We start from the raw sequence: 21,686 nt of genomic DNA, 5'->3' as shown, positions 1-21,686 counted from the left end.
GCCCAAATAAACCGGTTAGAATGCGTACAAAGATGATTTGTGCGATATGCTCTAAGAAATTTGCCGTGGAATGACCCTTCCTAGTCTTAAGATAGCTGTAAAATGTTTTATAAAAAACTATTCTTCCCAATTTTTTATATCAAATTGTATCGTTATTTTTTGGATAGCTGTAAATTTTTTCTAGCATGAATATTTTTCTCAAAATTATAATTTCGTAGTTCTAAAATATTTAAAATGCAAAAAAGAAAGAAATTGGCACCGTCAAGCTAACGTATTCGTGCTTATTAAGAAAACATTCCCAACTCGGTATACGGTATGCTGAAATAATCTCTGGCATGTTATGCTGGTTGATTACCATCGTGTAACTCTACATCTGCTTACATCTGTTAATTTATAAAAGCCCCTCACTTTCTATAGTGCACAAGGCTCTGGTCATTCTTGTCGAAAACAACGAATAAAGGTCGACAATTTAATTTCGTAAACCTTTGATAGCATATTGTAATGAATTTGATAGCATATTGTAATGATATTCGGATCAGCCAATAAAAAAAACTCAAACTTAGGCGCACTCTGTGCCCCTAGAGATAACCGTTCGGCTTACCGAGAATGGCACGCAGATGTCCTTCCAGGGTTTGCAGGATTGTCATCTTGATTTCCTTCACCGATTTGCCCAGAAATTGTTCGCTGGCGGTACCGAGCAGCTCGTCGGCCTGATGGTGAAAATAATAGACGTTCATCATCTACAAGAAAAAGAAATGAAAAACGCAGGGAATGAGATACGGCTATCCGTCCGGGAGGGCCCGTTTGCCGTCTACAGAGCTGGATGGAATTTTTGACATTTTCGGGAGTGGGTGTGAAAGTGCCTTTCTGCACTAAAACTCGCAGCAAACACAGAAAAATAAGTGGTCGACGGTGATGAGGAACATGGATGCTTTCTCATTAGAAAGAGTTCAATTGTCACTATGTATCAAAAAATCAGAAATGTAAGCTAACTAATTCAAACACACCACATGACTAGCAAACTGAAAATAACCGAACCGAACCGATTAAACAATCTAAGATCAATCGAGGCAAACACGTCACTATTCAAACAAGTGTTTTATTGTCGAATCACTCATTGCATTCTAGAGAAGCCATTTGAAAACTAATGATTATTCAAGAAAGTCTGGCACCAAATTACGAAATTAAAATTAAAATCTAATCGAATCAAAAAATTAATGTAAAAACGGAAACGGAAACTCTACAATGACGGATAGTTGGATGAAGGGATGGGGGTGAGATTTTTCATTTCTTTTTCATGTAGTTATGCTGTAAAAATCATAATATTATATTCGTTAACAGGTGGCACTACAAATAAAAGAAAGGAGGACGTTAACATGAAAAATATAATAGGAAAATTAAATATAGTTACTACTACTAATTATACTAATAAAAAAATTAACCGGTACACTGTCAACTATATCCTGCATTACGGCGGATTGCATTTTCGATTCACTGTTGTGGTTTACATTCTTGTTGACAGCGGAAACCAACTGGAGTTGATTTGGATCGGACTCCATTTGTACGAAAAATGAATCCGTCGTTTTGCAAACTAGGATTGTTTAACTAAATACATTGCTACAATAAATAAGGTCTTTTTAATACAGTGATGCTTTCGAGCGGTTGTATTGCGATGCGCAGAAGTAAAAATATTTATCGTGGAAAACAAAATGTTTTAATCAATTTAGTCTGGATAAAACCGTACTGATCAGAATTGAAAATTAATAGGAGTAAAACCTTGTTAAGTCATCCTCGAAAATTTCACTAAATCGCAGATTTTTATGAAATACATTTTGTTGCATAGGGAACAAAGCATGTGTAGCTTTTTGTATAAATATTTCAAAAAAACTGAAATATAATTTACAAATCATGTGCATTTCTCGTTTAAAGTTTGCATTAAATTCAATACTTGATACTCACTTAAACAAAAAAAGAACTTTTAATTAAATACTTATAGCAAAAGCCGCACACCTTGTACCCTATGAATTGAAATATTTCTCACAGAACATCGGTTATTTAGTGAAATTCTCGGAGATCACTTGACATGGCTTTACTCATAGAAAATTATCTGCAAAAAGCGGATTTAGTGTTGCAAATATCTCTGGATGTAGTTGATGCTTCCGTGAATTAAGGTTAAGGTGTGTATTATTTTAAATCGGTAGGCTATTGTGAAACGAACTGGAAGTGATTATACAAAAACTAAAGGGTGACCTAAAAATTATTGCAACACTTATAACCGGCTATAACTGGATAGAAATGATGCACAGTTCTTCTGACATGCTTAAGTAGTAAATAAAAAATAGAAAAATGTTCAAATATGGATGCACAATTTTTTTCATGCGGTTTGGTACTAAATTTTATGCGTTGCAAACATTTCGGGATCACCCTTTAGGTGTACATGTTGTCAATAATTCTTCGGATAAGTTGCTTAGCATGAAGCAAGTAACATAGATCTCGACTATATGTTTCTTTACTGTTTAATATAAACCAAATATACATATGTATAAACGAAAAAGCTGCAACCTAAATTAAATATTTCACTAGTGGGAGTAAATCAAAAAGCAAATTAAACATTTTACACACACACTACAGAAACACATATTGATACCAAATAAACTCTTTTCTAAAGTTAAACACGCTAGATAAGCTTGTACGAAGTGCTGTAACAAAGCATTGACTATCTACTATAAAACTTACTTTGTTATGTTCAATCTAAAATAAAGGAATGGTAGTAAGTTGTTCGAATAAATAATTAATATTAGAATGCCATAAGACAAATGTTATTTTCAGTCACCATGCAAACCTCGTACAACACTATGTTTTGAGAGTTTAAATCAGAAAGAGCCATTACAAGCATGCAATATTTCAAATACTGTAAATCCAATATACTACCTACTGTTATTTAATAGATTATTAGGCAAGCTTAGGGTGCATTCGCTAATTTGATACTTTATTTAAGCCACTTTGCTGACTTGATAGAGACATATTTTCCAACTATAAGGACAACTATAAGCTTGTATTTTCGGGATGTTCTTCTTATCAGTACACTCAAAGAATTTTTTTTGTCAAGTTTGATGTTAGTTCGCCCTTGAGAAACTCACGCTGCCTCCTTGGGACTCGACTTTGTGATTTTTGGTATTGTTTGGTATTTCGATTCATCGACGAAGGGGATTGCTTCTATCTAATAATAGATGACAGTAGACGCCAATCTCTTCTCTACCGAATCGTCTACGTAACTGGTTGAACTGTATATTCTCCAAATTATCACTATATTCGGCCAGATATCACGAGGAGAAATTCTCATTTTGATTGTTTTGGAAGAAATACTACCTATATAAAGTTATCGAAAACAGCAATTTACTATGATTATTTTTGTGAAATTGTAGCTATTATCTTATTATAGAAGAATTAAATGAATTGTAGTTATTCATTGTTTCTGTCGAAACTTTATGTGTACCATAAACCAGCAAAGTACCATAAACACCAACGATTCAATCCTTAGTATCTAAGGAAATTGCGGTGTTGTTGGAAAATCTGTGCACTGATATAACGCATATTACGGTGGGATGAAACCTTTCTGATGTCGTTAAACACTTTTGCTCTTAGCATTTTCTCAATCAGTAGCCATGGTCTGGTTATGCAAGTTCTATAAATTACACGTAATTATTCTAGTGGCAAACAATCTGGAAGATCCCAATCACGACCGAATGTATTGCAGGAGGCCATGTCGTTCGATATTGTGCTGAAATTCTCCAGTACCAGAGTCAACAAGCTCTTCCAGGTTCTTTGCTGAACATAAATTTTAGCTGGTCTGTCTTCCGCCATTCGCACCTGCACAGCCAACCCTCTGTAGTATGCCGCTCTGTATAAAAATTCTCATGTCTGAACATTTGTATAATTGATATAGCTAGTTGTTCATACTCCAGTCTCTTTTTATTATAACGTCCAGTATTGAACAAAATTTTTTTCTCGCAAACACACAGAACTCCGTACTTTATTCAACATTCAAAGCATCATGGATGTACAGAGTAACAGTGATTATCGCTGCTTTGTACAGATCGAGTGTTGTGCGCGTTTCGAGACTACGGAACTTTATCTGTCCATCGGAAAGACCTTCTCACAGCCGCGATACGTTTTTTTACCCTAAAGTTCTGACCCCACCATGTATTTTGTCTTATCATAATTTAGAATAAATTAGATATTTACACTCACTCTCGCTAAAGGTACAAACACCTCTTACACTGCTCGGCGATCAATGTCAATCTGGTCGGTGTTGTTTGTGGAGTCAAGAAACATGCAATGGCAGTTTCGTTCTTTTGCACAACGATTTTTTATTCGAGTGCTATGTTGAACAATAATTACAAACCCAAATACCTTGATTTAACCCATCTAATATCACAAACACGTCGGGTGTCGCTTCGGCTATTCTTATGTTTGAATTTGAACCATCCAGCGTCATTCGAGTCAGCTTAATCAGTTTTGTCTGGAAGCCTTCTTCAAGTATCAGCTGTCACAGTTTATCTCATATCTCTTACTCTCATGATTTCTTCAAATTTACAAACAGTTCATGAATTTGTTAGTTGCATTTTTTAGAAATCCGCTTTGACATTCAATTCTGCAAACGAACGAAGAATGCAAAACAGAACTTTCTAAAACATGTTAAAGGCGGTAATCGTTATGCCATGAAAGTTATTACACGCGAGTTTATGGTTTTTCTTGTAAACAAGGCCAATTCGAAGCTGTATCATGTGTAACATGTGACCAGGGATGCCAACGGTACCAGTAAACTAGATTTTTTTCGGTATATTTACATTTGCACAAGCCGTACAGCCCGCTACAGCGACACATCACTACAGTTCTTGCCGGAACGGTAGCCAAACCGAGTACATTTTCCCGTCGAGCAGTAGAATACATTTTTGTTTTGCTGCTGTACTCCGACTGCTCGGTGAGAGTGTGGCGTAGCAATGGTTGTTCTCTCGCTCTGTACACTTTCCTCTGCATGAGAGGCCCGCACACGACAGCGTTGATGCCGGTCGTGGCGTAAACGAACAGCATTCATTGGCGTCGTTTTTGATTGAAAATATTGATTAGATTAAGAATATTAAAAAGTGTAAAATAAGGAGAGAGAAGCTGTACCGCTCGCGTCTGGTGGCTGTACTGGGGGCAGTATTTTTTGTCATGTTACTGCTTTGCTTACAGACTGCCGCACAGCGCTGGGCGTCCTGCAGTAGCGAAAGACAGCAACGTCGAAAGAGAAATGAGAATGTAGGCAGAAAAATTACAGCCGCAGAAAAGGTAGGCATTTTGCATCCTTGCATGTGACACCATTTGACCACATAAGGGTGTCTCATGTCTCATGCACCCCTGAAACAAAATTTATATCCTTTACCTCCTCGTTGCTCTAACTATTTAGGGTACGAACAGTCTTAGTAAAGACCAGTAATCAAACCCCAGTGGAATCGTTGGCCGCTTGCAGATAGGGAAGCAGAACCAGAAGAGCGTCCGTTATCCATGTTAGGGGGTTGATCTGTCACAAAATGGCTATGTGTTTGAAAAATGCGATACCTCGTCAACAACTTTGAAAATTTCAATTTAAGTAACTACCAAGGAGGTTATAAAATCTAAGTTTTTATTAGGTTCAGTCAGAGAATTGAGAACATTAATAGAATTTTCAAATCTTTTCCGACCAAGAATCGGATAAATAATGGCTAGTTCATGAAATTTACATCACTAGACCGTTGTACTCGATTCCTCCGAACTGTACATTTTCGTGAAAAAATTGTCAGTTTTAGCTGAATAGTATGTTTAAAAGAATTTTAGTGTATAATACGAGTTACGTTTTCGTTAGAAAATTTTGGTTCCACCTGTGACCGCATAGAGCGCTCCACCACTAACTTTCCAAGGAAGAGAGAAAGAATATGTACATGCTGAGAAGAATTACTGCAAAATGCCTGTGCTAAAACTTTGTAGAAGACACCTAGTTCTAAGTCTAACCATTATTTCACAAAAATTTTATACTTCACGGAATTCGAGTACTGATACACAGCCATGCGCTGCAAAGCTAAATGCAAAACCAACAGAACACCATTACTGGAAATAATAAAACTTCAACTTCCTCCGAGCCTCAACCGGGGATAGGTTTATTGAAATTTTCTGAAATTGCTGATTGGATTTTCAAAGCATTCAATATTTCTGAACCACTAAAAAGTATACTTTCAGCGTTCCTCCCTACAATTAGAACATTTTTAGAGCAGCTGATTGCTCAATGGCCCATCCTTGCAGCGATTGTATCTTTCAATGGGTAATTCACCTCCTCCAATGAAAGATCCCATCACTGTTTTACAGTGGAATTGCAGAAGTATCATACCTAAAATTGACTCCTTAAAAACTTTGCTGCATAATTTGAAATGCGATGCTTTTGCTTTATGTGAAACATGGCTTACCTCAAACATTAATTTCAACTTGAATGATTTCAACATTATTCGCCTAGACCGAGACACCCCGTATGGAGGAGTGCTTCTAGGAATTAAAAAGTGCTATTCTTTCTATAGAATTAACATCCCCTTGTTTGCATGCATTGAGGCTGTAGCTGTCCAAACGAATATTAAAGGCAAAGACATGTCTATCGCTTCTATTTATATATATACCTCCCAAAGCTCAAATTGGACAACGTCAGATTTTTGAGGTAGTGGAATCCATGGCTGCTCCGCGGCTGATACTGGGAGACTTCAACTCGCACGGAGTATTGTGGGGTTCCCTCTTCAATGATAATCGATCCTCTTTGATATACAATGTTTGTGACGAGCTCAATATGACAGTTTTAAATACAGGCGAAGCAACACGCATTCCCAGACCACCCGCACGACCAAGTGCATTAGATCTATCTCTATGCTCGACATCACTTCGGTTAGATTGCACGTGGAAGGTTGTACCTGATCCTCACGGTAGCGATCATTTGCCAGTCGTTATTTTAATTAACAGTGAATTAGGCCTCACGAATTCAATCAATGTCCCTTATGAATTGACACGAAATATTGATTGGAAAAAATACCAATCTTTAATTTCCACTTCTCTTATTTCGACGGAAGAGCTACCACCTACCGAAGAATATGAATTTCTAGCGGGTTTGATTATTGAAGCAGCAGAACAAACCCAAACGAAATGCAATCCTGGCATGATAATGAACAGCTGGCCTCCTAATCCCTGGTGGGACAAAGAGTGCTCGGATGCATATGAAGCTAAACAAGTTGCTTACAAAGAAATTATGAAACGGAAAGGGTGTACACGTGCAAACTTTGAAAATTATTCGATTTTACAAAACAAATTTGACAGTCTCCGTCGTGCCAAAAAGTCTAGTTATTGGAGACGTTTCGTTGATGGCTTGTCAAGAGAAACATCAATGAGTACTCTTTGGAACACAGCCAGCAGAATGAGGAATCGAAACGTAACTAATGAAAGCGAAGATTTTTCGAATCGCTGGATATTTAATTTTGCCAAGAAAGTTTGTCCAGATTCTGCTCCTGCGCAGAAAATCATTCGCGATGCTCCCACAAGTAACGATTCCATAGATTCGCCTTTGACAATGATGGAATTTTCAATTGCACTCCTCTCATGCAACAATAATGCTCCGGGTCCAGACAGAATTAAATTCAACTCAGTGAAGAATCTGCCTGACCTAGCAAAAAGACGCTTGTTGAATTTATTTAATAAGCTTCTTGACCAGAACATAGTCCCGCACGACTGGAGACAAGTGAGAGTTATCGCCATTCCAAAACCGGGAAAACCAGCCTCCGACCATAACTCGTATCGACCGATTGCAATGCTATCCTGCATTAGGAAATTGTTGGAAAAAAATATCATACGACGTCTCGACAATTGGGTTGAGGCGAACGGCTTGCTATCAGATACCCAGTTTGGTTTTCGGAGGGGAAAGGGAACGAATGATTGTCTGGCGCTACTTTCGTCAGAAATCCAACTAGCTTACGCAAAAAAAGAACAAATGGCGTCTGTGTTCTTAGACATAAAAGGAGCATTCGACTCTGTTTCCATTGATGTTCTCTCAGAGAAACTACATCAATGTGGTCTTTCACCAATATTAAATAATTATTTATACAACTTATTGTCAGAAAAGCACATGCATTTTTCATATGGCTATTTGGCAACATTCAGAATAAGTTACATGGGCCTCCCACAAGGTTCTTGTTTAAGCCCCCTTCTCTACAATTTTTACGTGAATGACATTGATAATTGTATTGTCAGCCCATACACTCTAAGGCAACTTGCAGATGATGGCGTGGTTTCTGTTACAGGACCAAAAGCCATAAATTTACAACAACCACTGCAAGATAGTTTGGATAATTTATCAAGTTGGGCTTTGAAGTTAGGCATCGATTTCTCTACGGAGAAAACAGAGTTGGTTGTTTTTTCAAGGAAGCGTGATCCAGCTCAGCTTCAGCTTCAGTTGGTTGGTAGAACGATAGCCCAAGTCATGACCTTTAAATATCTCGGAATTTGGTTCGATTCTAAAGGTACATGAGGAGGCCACATTAGGTATCTGATAAAGAAGTGCCAACAAAGGATAAATTTTCTCCGAACAATAACCGGATCTTGGTGGGGTGCTCATCCAAGTGACGTGATAAGATTGTATCAAACAACGATACTTTCAGTAATGGAATATGGGTGCTTCTGTTTCCGTTCAGCTGCAAACACTCACATTATTAAATTGGAACGAATACAGTATCGTTGTTTACGAATCGCCTTAGGTTCCATGCAATCGACACATACGATGAGTCTTGAAGTTCTAGCGGGAGTTCTTCCCTTAAAAGATCGATTCTGGGATCTCTCCTCTCGTTTACTTATACGATGTGAGGTTATGAATCCACTTGTAATTGAAAATTTCGAAAGACTTGTCGAGCTTCAATCCCAAACCACATTCATGACAGTGTACTTCAATCACATGTCACAAGAAATAACGCCTTCTAGTTATGTTCTGACATGTGTTAATATACTAGATACTCCCGATTCCACTTTATTTTTCGACACGTCCATGCAAGAGGAAATTCGTGGAATCCCGGATCACCAGCGCTCTCTGGAGATCCCTAAAATATTCATAAGTAAATACCAACACATTGACTGCCATAAAATGTTCTACACTGATGGGTCACGAATCAATGAGGCCACTGGCTTCGGTATTTTCAACAATAACACCTCGATCTCTTTCAAGCTTGCAGAACCTGCCTCCGTTTATACAGCCGAACTAGCAGCAGTTCACTATAGTCTGGAAATCATTGATACTTTGCTTCCGAGCCATTGCCTTCAATGAATTTTATAGCGCTTCTCGTCAGAGGACGCTTACTAGTTGGCAAACATCATGGGACAATGGAGATCTGGGACGATGGTTGCACTCAATTATCCCTAAAGTATCAACGAAGGCATGGTTCAAAGGGTTGGATGTAAGTCGAAACTTCATCCGTGTGATGTCTAGACTCATGTCCAACCATTATACGTTGAATGCGCATCTCCGCCGTATTGGGATCGCAGAAGATAATCAATGTGCTTGCGGAGAGGGTTACGAAGACATTGAACATGTTGTTTGGTCTTGCACTGAATATCGTGAAGCCAGATCCCAATTAATAGACTCCTTACGAGCCAGAAGAAAACCACCCTATGTACCTGTTCGTGATATCCTCGCTTTACGAGATCTTACATACATGAGCCATATTTATCATTTCCTGAAAACAAATAAATATTCAAATATAATTATCCCCACAATGTTTCTAGTTTTTTCCCTTGCTACCCACAAACAATTTAGATTTTTTCGCAGTTAGTTAAGTTAGATAAAACGATATAAATAAAGAAAAAAAAATAAACAAAGATTACAGAAAAACTATCAATAGGTTTATAATGAAATTCAAGAAAATAGAGTATAATTAAAAACATTCAAAATGATGATTATCCTCAGTGTTAGCATTAGAAAGTGAATTTTTTTATAACGTGATAGTCTTAAGAAGCTTTGTAACATGTTATGTAAAAAAAACCCCGGCGTAAAAAAGCTTTTGCAAATGCCGTGTCAAATAAACGTTTTATGAAAAAAAATAAATGCAAAACTGACTCAAGCATAAGCTGACCAACTCTGACGAAAAAATCCGTACACTATGAAAACCATTTGCCTGAGCGTGATGAACGATTTCGCTTCGTTGCGGTATGGTGTACGGATTTTTTCGTCAGAGTTGGTCAGCTTACTCAAGCATCACTTTGTTGATATCCTTATAACTTTCTTAAACAGAGCCAGATTGACTTGCTGTCTTCGACAAAATGTAGACATTTTTTTTCTTTTTTACATTTGCAGTAATAATCTGATGAATACAGTGCCACCTAGCGGTGAAAATAAGAGCTACTGGGTTGTCTCTATGTAAATTGTCAAAAAATCCGATTTAGATAAATTTTCTATAACCTCAACGATATGCGTATTTTCGGGATGGGGTTTGCGAGTGGACGGCAGAAATCGATGTCTGAAGCCATTTCACAATTCCAAATGGTGATATCCGGTTTAGATAAATACCGAAAAATCGGACGCTATTTTGAAAACCAAAATGATGACTTCCGGTTTTGATGAATTTTCTATAACCTCAACGATGAGGGTATTTTCAGAATGGGATTACCGAGTAGATGACGGAAATCGATGTCGGAAGCCATTTTGTAACCTCAATAATATGAGTATTTTTGGAATGGGAAAATTATGTAGTTGATGTATGGCTGAAACCCTTACCTTCCCTCCCCCTTGATTTTGTTGCATTATTTTCAGTCTAATTTCGAATTTTTTCAGTGCTTCGAAAAGTGTTTTTTGAAATAACTGGCCGCGGTGTTTCAAGAATAGATTTTGTTTAACGACAAGTTTGTAGATTGTGTCAATAGTTGCAGTGCTCAGGCCCAAGGCCCCTTTAGTAAGACTCACATAAATCAAGTGAACCGTTAGACCAGATTTGGTAAGCCGCCGGAAGGTGCTATAGTGATACCGCGACAATAAGGTACATTTCATCGACAAGAGTATCAACTACCAACAACTGAAAAGTAGTGTTCCTGGCCACATTATTATGCTTAACCTGCAAAAATAATAGATATAATAGTACACTAGTAGACTTAACGCTATGTTATAATTTTGGTTGTTGCCAGAGGCTGACTATGAAGTTTAAAATGCAAGGCATTCCCACCCTTAATTTTTTTTATTGATTCGAGTGTATCTGATAACTTCCCGTGTTCCTGCTCTAGGGCTAATGAAATTGCAGTAATCCTTATTCGCTAAAGAATGATAAGCTTGAAATAGAATGGCAACAATTGATCGAATCATGCGAGTTTCAAAATAGCAAATGCACTCTTAGGATTGCGGATAATAAGAACAATAAGAATAATTAAAAATAAAGGATCATAATATAATAATAGTATATATAACATAAAATATAAAGAGAGTATAAAGATAAAATAAAAGTTTCTGAATAAAAAAGTATAGTACCACCACAAACATAAACTAAACCAAATAAAAATTATATAATTTATTTATATTAGTTTATATCGGATTGGTTGGTAGAGTTTGTTTGGTTATTAAAAATCCAAAAATAATACACGGTATAAACTAAGGAAAGTCTTCACTCGAAATAGTAATGAAAAAATACAGTATCTATTTCACCAACTATTCAGTCACTATACTTTACTCATTGAGCTGGGTCTAGCACTCAGCTCACACCTAGGAATGAGGATGCACTATACATGGGTATGGCATTCTTGTCAGTGGCAGTACTATACACAAGAGAAGCACCTCGGTGGGTGAAAATACCTTCATGATTTTACACTGTGCAACACCTGTCACCGTCAGGGGGACACCCTGGGCAGTTTCCACCATTTCGCACATCGGATTCAGCGTCATGACTTCCAGCGAGAGTCGCTGGACATCGGTAACGAGCCACCATGCCCACGCCCAGCCGCCAACGATTGTGCGCTTTTTCGTCGAACCGCAGCATCCGCCTGTGGAAGAGGGAAGATAGTAAAGCATAGCGTTAGTGTGGAAGCGTTAGTTTTAATTTTTACATCGTTGAGAAGATCGTAAACCAATGTGAATAAAATAAAACGCCTGGATATAGTGAAAACCTGTGACACGCTATGCAAACGGCTTACGGTGCATTTACTTCTAGATATTGAATTTTGGAAATCCCGCTCCATAACGTTATCCATAGTTAAAATATGGGTATTGTGCATAATCGTCGTAACAGTAGTTTGAGATTTCGTATTAAATACAAGTGATTTGTGGTAGATTAAATGAAGCTACATATACAGTAAAATGTCGTTTTGACTGTAATGAGTAAGCGATTAATCAGGGTAGTACGAATTGTATCGATCAAATAGTAGGTCAATGAATATTTATTTTATGATGCTAGTGTGCAAGCTAAAAGATTAAAGAGATTTGATACTTGTCCGTTTTTAGGGAATAGGATGTCATCAACGATCGGATCTACCAGCGAGCAGCAATAGAATACAGGATAATACTTTAGTGTACCTCCTGTGAACAGAAAGAAATATTTTATGTTGAAAAGAAGGTATGACTTTCATTTACGACTTCTACCCACTACCGCTGGTACGATACGAAAAGCACGAACATCACAACATGTATCAGATTATTGCATTGCTATCAGCTTAGACACACAGTTATAGGTCACGGCCCAAGATTGGTTAACTTATTTATGTGATTTTATTGAAGCTGTAAGTAGTGCGGTGCATAATGTAGGTACATAATTTTCTTCTTAAGGGGTTATATACAAAGTTGTAACTCAAAAACCGAAAAAAAATAAATATTATGGAAGTACATACTTTCGAAAATATCTGTGCAAAATTTCATCCATATTGGAGAACTAGATTTTTAATTACAGCCATTTGCAGCGGCTGGTTATTCTACGTATGAAGTTAACACAAAACTTTAACCCTTTATAAGACGGTGGCTACTATATTGCCACCTTTTCGTTCCATTCATAACGCAGGAATGTGAAGTGAAAAGTGATCTGATCTAATGAAATCTACTTATTAGAAGTCTGGCAACTCTTCTTATTACTTTTTATTGAGATACAGTGAAAAGTTTCAGATTGGTGGAGTTTTTTTTAAAAAATACGGCGATTTCCTTTTGGACAATAAAATTGGCTCGATTTTGAAAAAAAAATCTAGATCGTATAAGTTGGTGATGCAAATTTGTAAAAACAACTGTTTTTAATCCGAAAACTTGGTTTATAAGTGGTAAAAATCATAAAGGAAAAAAACTAAATGAATAAATGAACGTCTATAAACTGTGGCCTCATTTTTCAACTTATCCTCAGAATTCAGGGGTTATTTACTGTTAATCATGTAATAACCAGTAACCCACTTTCATAGTTTTCTGAATTTCTGATCCAGCTCGATTTGTTTTTATATTCGCATCAATTTCGTTGGAAAAATATAAAGATAAAATAAATCTATAAATAAAAAAATCAAACATTAGGAAGACTGAAGTTCTAACGGACGGTAGCAACTATATTTTCAATACAGTTTTTATTACGAAATAAATGTAAATATATTCTAACCTAAGTGAAAGAACCGTGTTTCTATTAATATAACATTCACTAATAGCCCCAAACTCTGGGCCTTATAAAGGGTTAAACGCCCGGAAAGGAGTTTTTTGAAAAGTACCGTTGCGGTGAACATGATATCTCAAAAACTAGTTATCCGATTTGCAAAAACTTATTTTGGATTGCTTGTATTTACATTTGAATGGTTCCTTTTTTATTAAACAATTTTCGATTCTTCGCAATGAACTTTTGTTTAAACTTTTGAACACCACAAAACACAATTTTTTGGTCAACATGTTTTTTAAGGAAAAAAAAATTGGGGAACCGTTCCGTTCAAGTACACCACAATACATTTTCCTTCAATAATCTTTTTAGTTTTTGGATTTCAATTGAGTGGTTCGGCTTAGAGAGCGTTCATCCCAAACCTCTGCCAAAATAACTCTCTTCGGGGGATGGGCCAAAACTGGGAATATTTTTTTCAAATTCAACTTATTTCTATCTTTGATAGTGCTACCAACGAACTGTCTTTCGCTTTTTAAAATTAAATTTGCATAAAACACTTTAAAAAAATCACGAACTTGGCTCACTGTTTCGCCACAATATTGTATATAACCCCTTAAATGTTAATATGAATATTAACTAGGGTGATGAGCCTATTTTCACCATACTAAGCAAGGTGCCTCACTAATTCGGTAATTTCTTGCCTTACAATCAATGGAATGCGTAAAAATTGACATCAACCGCTTTGCTTCGTTGTTAAGAACCAATATATAATCACAAATGTGTTGAAAACAGTAAAATTCTCGTGTTTGAGCACAATGAAAACTCGAATCGAGTGCCCCAATTGTTGCGCTACCATTTGACTCAATGCGGTGAACAAAGATGGCAGACACTGCTCTAACCAACGGCTTCAAATGGGTAGGGTGATAATAGAAACATGGCGCAAATAGGCACATCACCCTATGTAAAATTTGGGAACATTTGGTTGCTCCCCGCATTTACGCATTCATGATTTGCTGCGGAAACTCACTGCAATTGTCACTGCATATAGGAACAAAAAGATATACATATAGAATTGCATTATGTAATAGGAGATAATCTGAAATCTCGCACTCAATGGGTATAATTATTTTGCACAGCATTAGTAGGATAAATCCCATTTACTGTATCGATCTTGTTGGCTATTTTCGGAAAAAATTTGAGCCTCAAATTTGCCGAAAATAGCCAACAAAATCGATAGAGTAGAACCTTGCGGCAATTAAAACATAGTAACATAAATCCCATTTATTTTTTTAATTAAAATATTGATTACTTCTCTTTTGTGAAGGTGACCATTAAGGCATTGCAAAAAAGGACTTATTTTGAAATCTCAAAGCCACCCTTTCGTATTGTGACAAATGTCAAAGTAAACTCAGATGTCAAATTTCACATCATTTGGACATTTTTAGACCCCCGCACCTTTTGCTTGAAGTTCTTGACATTGGCACCATGGGTAAATATGAGGAAAAAAATATATTAAATGCTATAACTTTTGAAGTAGCACTTAAAGAATTATATTTTGTGTCTTTTTTTTAAAGAAAAAATATCTTAGAATTTTAAAGAAAGTGTCTTCGTTTTCCAAAAAAAGGGAAAGCTGGAGTTTTAGGGCATTTTATCCAAAATAACCCTTATTCTTAAGAGGACTTTCTCCTGGATTCGGCGGAAAATCAAAAAAGATTTGAGATTTTTTTTGTGAAAAAACGAATTCGTTATTTATGGATAATTAGAAAATGATTATTTTTTAGAAAATTAAAAATGGCGTCTTCAAAATGGCGGACCTCGTCGGCTCTGCGCGCGAAGCATCGTTCTACTTCGTCAAGTGCAAGGTCTCTCGTAGATTACCGAAAAGAGAAATTAATATAATCATTAAAATAGATAAAAAAATTTATGACTTATGCCTAATGTCAATAAATTTTGATGAAAAATAAACCAACTTTATAGAAGTTAAAGAAAAAAGTGCAATTTGTATATTTTTGCCTTTCTCCTATAGAAAGGTTATGCAATCGCTCTAAACATCGTCAATTTTTTTTTGACTGATATAGGTTTTCTATATTTTGACAGGGGCATAGCTAGGGGTATGCGGTGAGGGGTTAGCACCCCCCCCCCCCCCCACACACACACACATATCACATACCACCCTTCCCTAAACCCTTCTTCACGCATCAAGTCCCCTCTCATCAAGCCTCTAGAATAAACTTGAATTTTGAAATGAACACATTAGGCTTAATAGGTAATAACCGGATTTAATAAAAACCAGAAAAATTTAATTTGAAATGATTTTGAGTTTGAAACTATTTCAAAATTAAAACTAATTTAAAATTTCTTAACAAGATGAATCTTTTTGCGGGGTCCGGACCCCTCGAACTCTCTTCCTCAAGTTCGTAACTGTCGATCCATTGTATGTATGTGCAAATCGTACTGAATATGTAATATACATTTCCATCATTGTATTGAACATAACCAGCCATGGAATTGTAGTTTGGACAAATGAGAAAGGCACAATTGCACCAATAGGTGGATTAAAACAGGTTTTTTTTACTGTAATCTTGTTTAAATATAATAAATAAATATTTTTTCATGCCAACGTTAGATATAAGTCATACAAAAACTTGTTTCAATCCACCTAGTGGTGCAATTGTTCCTTGCTCATTTCTCCATACTATGACTCCATGGCTGGTTATTAGACCGGCAACAATTTTGATTTTTTTCGGAACACTGCTAATTCAAATGGTAATTGGATACACATATCATATGCTAAATATGAGCTTTTCCCAATAGTTGTAGTTTACCACAAGAGGTTTATGTTCAATATAATTGTGAAAATGTCCATTACATTCTTAGTACACTTTACACTTATACACAATGCCTCGCCAGCCACGAACTTGATGAGCTACGTGTCGACGGTGAAACACTTGAAAGAAAAAAAAATATAACCTTGATTTTGCACCCATTTTAATAAGTTATGCATCATTTTGATAGTGATGATAGTGGTACCAGTTTAAATGAACAATTGCTGTGTGGCCGCACTTTTCAACCCGTAACTCCGGAACCGGAATTCCGATCGAACCGAAATCGATAGAAGCCGATGGGAAGTTTGTACATTTCATTCTAGAGTAAGTTTGTGTAAATCGGTTCAGCCATCTTCTAGAAACAGAGGCAATATTATTTGCCATATAGATATATACACACATAAACAGTTTCTGAACTTGTCGAACTGTGTCGAATGTTATATAAGACTCGGCTCTCCGGGCCTCGGATAATAAGTCGATGTTTGGAGCGATTGCATAACCTTTCTATATGAGAAAGGCAAATTGGTCAATCTGAAATCTTAAAAATTGCCCTGTGTTACCGAGAGTGGAGCGAGTAAAGTGATTATGACGAATCGACCGTTTTTCACGGTAAAGAGGGACAAGTCTGTCTTCGCCAGGAGACATGCTGTGCACTTGAGTGATTCGTAGTTGTGCTACCTAAGCTCGACCTCCATCGGCAGAAGACAAAAGTTAAGCCCGTAAGGTATTAAGCCTGTTCTAATGACCCTGTCACTTCTAGTTTTTCAATCTGTATACTTCACATTCTTGAATACTATGGCTCCAAATTTTCATCACTTCCCCTACCCAGTAATCTCTAGCTAATTGAATGTAGTTAAAATGTAAAAATAGATGATAATAAACTATGAATTTAGGACGCATCAGGATTCAGCTCCGCATTTTAGCAGCCCAACGAAAATACTTTGTAATCGAGATACATTGGCGTATCCACTAATAACTCAAAACCAAAACTACATAAAGTTCATTTGACAGTCGGTGTGGGCAATATTGCCAGGACTTCGGTTCTGAATTTTTTCTACCATTTATAAGTTTCAAGATATTTACTATCAAACTTTAAAAATCGTTTTTACTGAAATATGCTAAATGGCGGTTGTCATAAGATAACACAACACAGACGAGATGTGTACTAAAAGACATGTCTACATGTCCATCCTGGTATTCTATAGGAATTTCCAGAGAAAATGGAGAAATGCCGTCGCTAGTGTATCTTAGGATAAAGTATGGAATCTGGTGGTTATTCCACTGAAAGCTTGAGAATTTCATTGACAAAGGAATTAGCATCGAAATAAACTGTTTGTGGCGAGTTTGCGTTTTTATGTAAGTTAAACTTTTCAGCGATTTAAAAATGCACTGAGAGAAAGTAGTACGAAATTTATCGTGGACAGGCTTTACATGGACGTAACATGTATGTAACTTCTTCGAAATGCTTCAAAAAACCTTTATCGAATTTGAGCAATCAAATTCACATTTTGCACATACCTTGATTGATTTCAAGACATTTTGTCACACCTTGATTTTATGACTGCCACCCTAGTAAGAAGCACACATCAACAAATATGAATTTTATCGTTAACGTAATTGCAATCATGACACAATTTAACAAACCGTAATTCACGAATTGACGGAACAATACCGTGTTCCGTTCAATTATACATGAAACAAACACGTCTCAGCGACCATCGACAGAGCCAATCGTTTGCTGGGACTTATTTTCAAAATATCCAACGAATTTCGGGACCCTCTATGCTTCAAGGCTCTTTATTGCTCATTGGTGCGCCCGCAGTTGGAATTTGCAAACGTCGTTTGGTGCCCGTATCAAGATTCTGCTGGCTGAATATGATGATCCGGAGCTTCTAGCGCAAATCAACCTCTACGCGCCTACTCGTTCTCTTCGCCCTCGAGCCCTGCTGCATTCTGAAATGCGCAACACTAACTACGCTACCAATAGTCCAATTTTAGCAATGAGTCGTCGCTTCAACGAGTTTGCTGAAATTTTTGACTTCGTCATGAACTCTTCGCAGTTTCGTCGTCGTGTATTGTCACTATTTTAATTATGTTTAGTTTACCTTAGTTTAGTATAGTTCATTAAGTCAAATTGTCAGTTGGACTTTTTTTTTATACAAATACAAATACAAATATACTTTACATGCCCAATGACATAAAATTACGCTTCCTGCCATTCAGGATAAACGCTATATGTGGAGTAAAATTACGTGATTTACGAAATTCAACGTCATGAAAAAATTAAAATCAAACATAAAACTTAGTCATTTTTGATGCTCATGGTGAGGAGACGTAAATTTACACGATTTTTTCTAGGTGTGCACATGGTTGCTTAGTTAAGATTCGATCACGCTGCCATTCGAAGGAGAATTTAGTAGTTTTAGACTATGTAAATTGGACAGTATTGGCTACTGAGGGCTACCTACATGTTTGCTAAATAAAAGCTATTTGAATTCTAAACAACAAATCGTGTGAATATTGAATAATAAAATTAATTTGAACTTTGTAATTGACCGTAGCTCCATTTATTTTGACAGCAAATGGTGATTATTGGTCATAACCGCTAAATTTATATGATATTTGAGTATCCGAATACAAATACGAACTCTGAAATTCTGAGATTATGAATCTTGTTCGATATTTCAGACGTGCTAAAATTTAACCTCAACTTACAATATGGACACTGTTTTTAGTGATATTCATTCAAATGAAAAAAAATCTAATTAATTGTAATAGGAAGTCATTTTGACGACCTCAGAAGTAGCCCAAACTGTTTCAAATAGTATTAAAACATTTTTTTAGTGTTGATTATATAGGATAACAGAACCTTCGAATATATTGAAAAGAATGTTCTGTATGATTTGAGTTGAATGCTTAGAAATGCTTTCTTGTTGTTATATTTCGGAGGTACCCAATGACATACCTTGAACTATCCGAGCAAGAAGAATAAGCAAACACCAGCCACGCGCCAGTAATGTGATGACATAAACTATCGACCAAAGCCATGCGTCCAGTTGCTCGAATCGCAAGCGATGCAATTTCGTTTGTATTTTTCACCGGTGATTATTATTGTGGCGCACATCCGATGATATGCGGTGGCAGTGAATTGGAGAAAGTGCTACCAACAGCTGCGCGGCGAAGTTGCGTGCCGAGCTTCGATAACCTACAATCCACCATCGACTACCACCTCTGGATAGCCGACAGTTTGCGGCGACTGTGATACGTGATTTTTCGCAGGTATAATCCTGCATACCATCTGTGGGTATGGGTAAGTAGTGATTAATTGCAGCATGTAATGAAAGATGTAAGTATCTGACGGTTAGCCGTAAATTTGTTGATACAGCATAAATAAATATACTGTGTATTTAGTTTTACGCGCACATCATATTTTACTTGAGTGTAACTTTATTATATTCGTAGCAAAAATGAAAAAAGGGTATTTTTATTACATACAGTTTAATGTCAGTATATGTACTAATACGTATGACTAAATATCATCCCACCATCGTAGCAGCACAAACTCAAGTTCAAGCGAAGTATCATCCCACTATCGTAGCATATTTAATGTATATTTCCTCAAATGTTGTACTGTTACGCAACAGGAAACGTAGTTAATAAACCACAAACATTCGTAAGGGTGCAATTGCCTAGTGCACACAGAATGAAAACCACAAACAAATGCAAGTGGAAACTATTGAAATATATATGCATAGCTATTATGAGAAATCTTAAAAATGACGGAAATTGTTCACATTGGTCAATGAAATTTTTGAGGTCGCTATGAGACATGGATTATATGGTAATGTGCCTATTTTAGCCCTCGTAGGGAGGGTGGCTCACTATATTATTATTCACTCCGCATATAATCGATGGAATGCGTTATTAATCCAAAATTAAAAAAAAATTAATCATGCAATTGCATAAGTTTAAAATTTGAAAATATATCCGGTTTGCCTGTTTTACTAGTTTACCTCTTAAGACTAGTTGCAAAAGTTCTAATACTAAGGAAAACATTTTTCTTCAAGCTAGAAGAACAGTGTAATATACATTTTATGTTTTGTTAATACTATGGAGAACAATTATGTAACAATAATTTAAAACTGGAATACGATTGAGAAGAATTGGGAAATTTTCGAATGTGATTATACTTAGGAAAGCTCAAATTTAAGTTTTACGAGATAAGCAGCTTGGGGATGACATCATCATAGAATGCGGAGAGAAGACGGACTTGCAGATTCATGCCAAGTTAAATATCATCGAAACGAAAAACACGACGCTTTTCATTTGCAGATTAACATTTCCAGTGGAAGTCAATACAGAATTGATCTTTAATTACTCGAAGGTTTTCGAAAATAATCGAAAAATGAAAAGTAAATTGAATTTATTCTCATAATGTATAAGCTGTCTATAACCGATTAATTCAATGGTGTACAATTCAATGATTAGAGGCAAATCTTGAGCAGTTATTAGTAGATAGACTACAATTCATTGAATAATTCTGCATGTTGAGAACTTGTCACTAAGTTCATACAATGTCATCTTCATCTTATTTAACTTTTTTCGAGAAGTTTAACAGAGCATATTGTAATATTGCAGTACTGTACTGTACTGAAACGTCGGCGAGTAGTAATTCTTTAGTGATTAACTGATTTATTGCTAGCCTCTCTTTCAAAACGATTCGCATTCGTTAAAGTAACTACTATATTGCTCAATCTTAAAAACAATTAAATAAGGAAGTCGTTAAGGACCATTGATATTTCTTTTATTCACCAATATTGGATCAATAAGTGCTGCAATGTAATAAATGAGCACATTAACAATTTCGTAAGGTATATTTATAAGAACAAGTAATCTCGAAGGTATTGGATACGAACGCTATTTTACTAGAGCATTCTCGAAAAAAAATTTGAGTGCAGTCGGCTTTTGAAACTTAGTAGATTTTGCACCATCAATGTTTCTCATACGGAATTTGAAAATCGACAACCTAATCCCGACCTATTTTTTTGATTAGAATAGGCTTTCGCTAATTTTAATAGGGGCGTAACTAGGAGGTTTTAGGGGGGGGGGGGTTACTCCCACCTCCCGATTACTGCTCTTTTTGGCATCCTCTCCCCTACTTATCACAGGTGTCCTTCACACCTTTTCTACCCCTATAGAACCTCCCTGCTTATCATATCATTATCCCGTTCATTAA

The 21,686-nt window shown here is 36.4% G+C and overlaps 2 protein-coding genes across 7 annotated transcripts in view; one reads left to right on the top strand and one right to left on the bottom strand.

The window, feature by feature from the left end:
* LOC131683731 (flotillin-2) overlaps nucleotides 1-21,686 on the bottom strand; it is a 503,804-nt gene that overhangs the window by 41,903 nt on the left and 440,215 nt on the right. For 5 of the 6 annotated variants that reach the window (XM_058965974.1, XM_058965975.1, XM_058965976.1 and 2 more), the window contains exons 3-4: nucleotides 11,870-12,057; nucleotides 602-740 (exon numbers count right to left, since the gene is read on the bottom strand). In XM_058965974.1, coding sequence (XP_058821957.1) covers nucleotides 602-740; nucleotides 11,870-12,057 — 327 coding nt within the window. The remainder of the gene's footprint in view (nucleotides 1-601; nucleotides 741-11,869; nucleotides 12,058-21,686) is intronic. The other variant, XM_058965979.1, reaches the window with a different exon arrangement.
* Nucleotides 1-21,686, top strand: part of LOC131683723 (glucose dehydrogenase [FAD, quinone]) — a 107,988-nt gene that overhangs the window by 65,720 nt on the left and 20,582 nt on the right. The gene's annotated exons all lie outside the window — the stretch shown is intronic.

This window comes from Topomyia yanbarensis, chromosome 2, assembly GCF_030247195.1.
Source record: "Topomyia yanbarensis strain Yona2022 chromosome 2, ASM3024719v1, whole genome shotgun sequence".
NCBI classification, from domain to species: Eukaryota; Metazoa; Arthropoda; class Insecta; order Diptera; family Culicidae; genus Topomyia; species Topomyia yanbarensis.
Note: the sequence above shows the minus strand (reverse complement) of the source record. Positions and strands in the feature narration are given on the sequence as shown.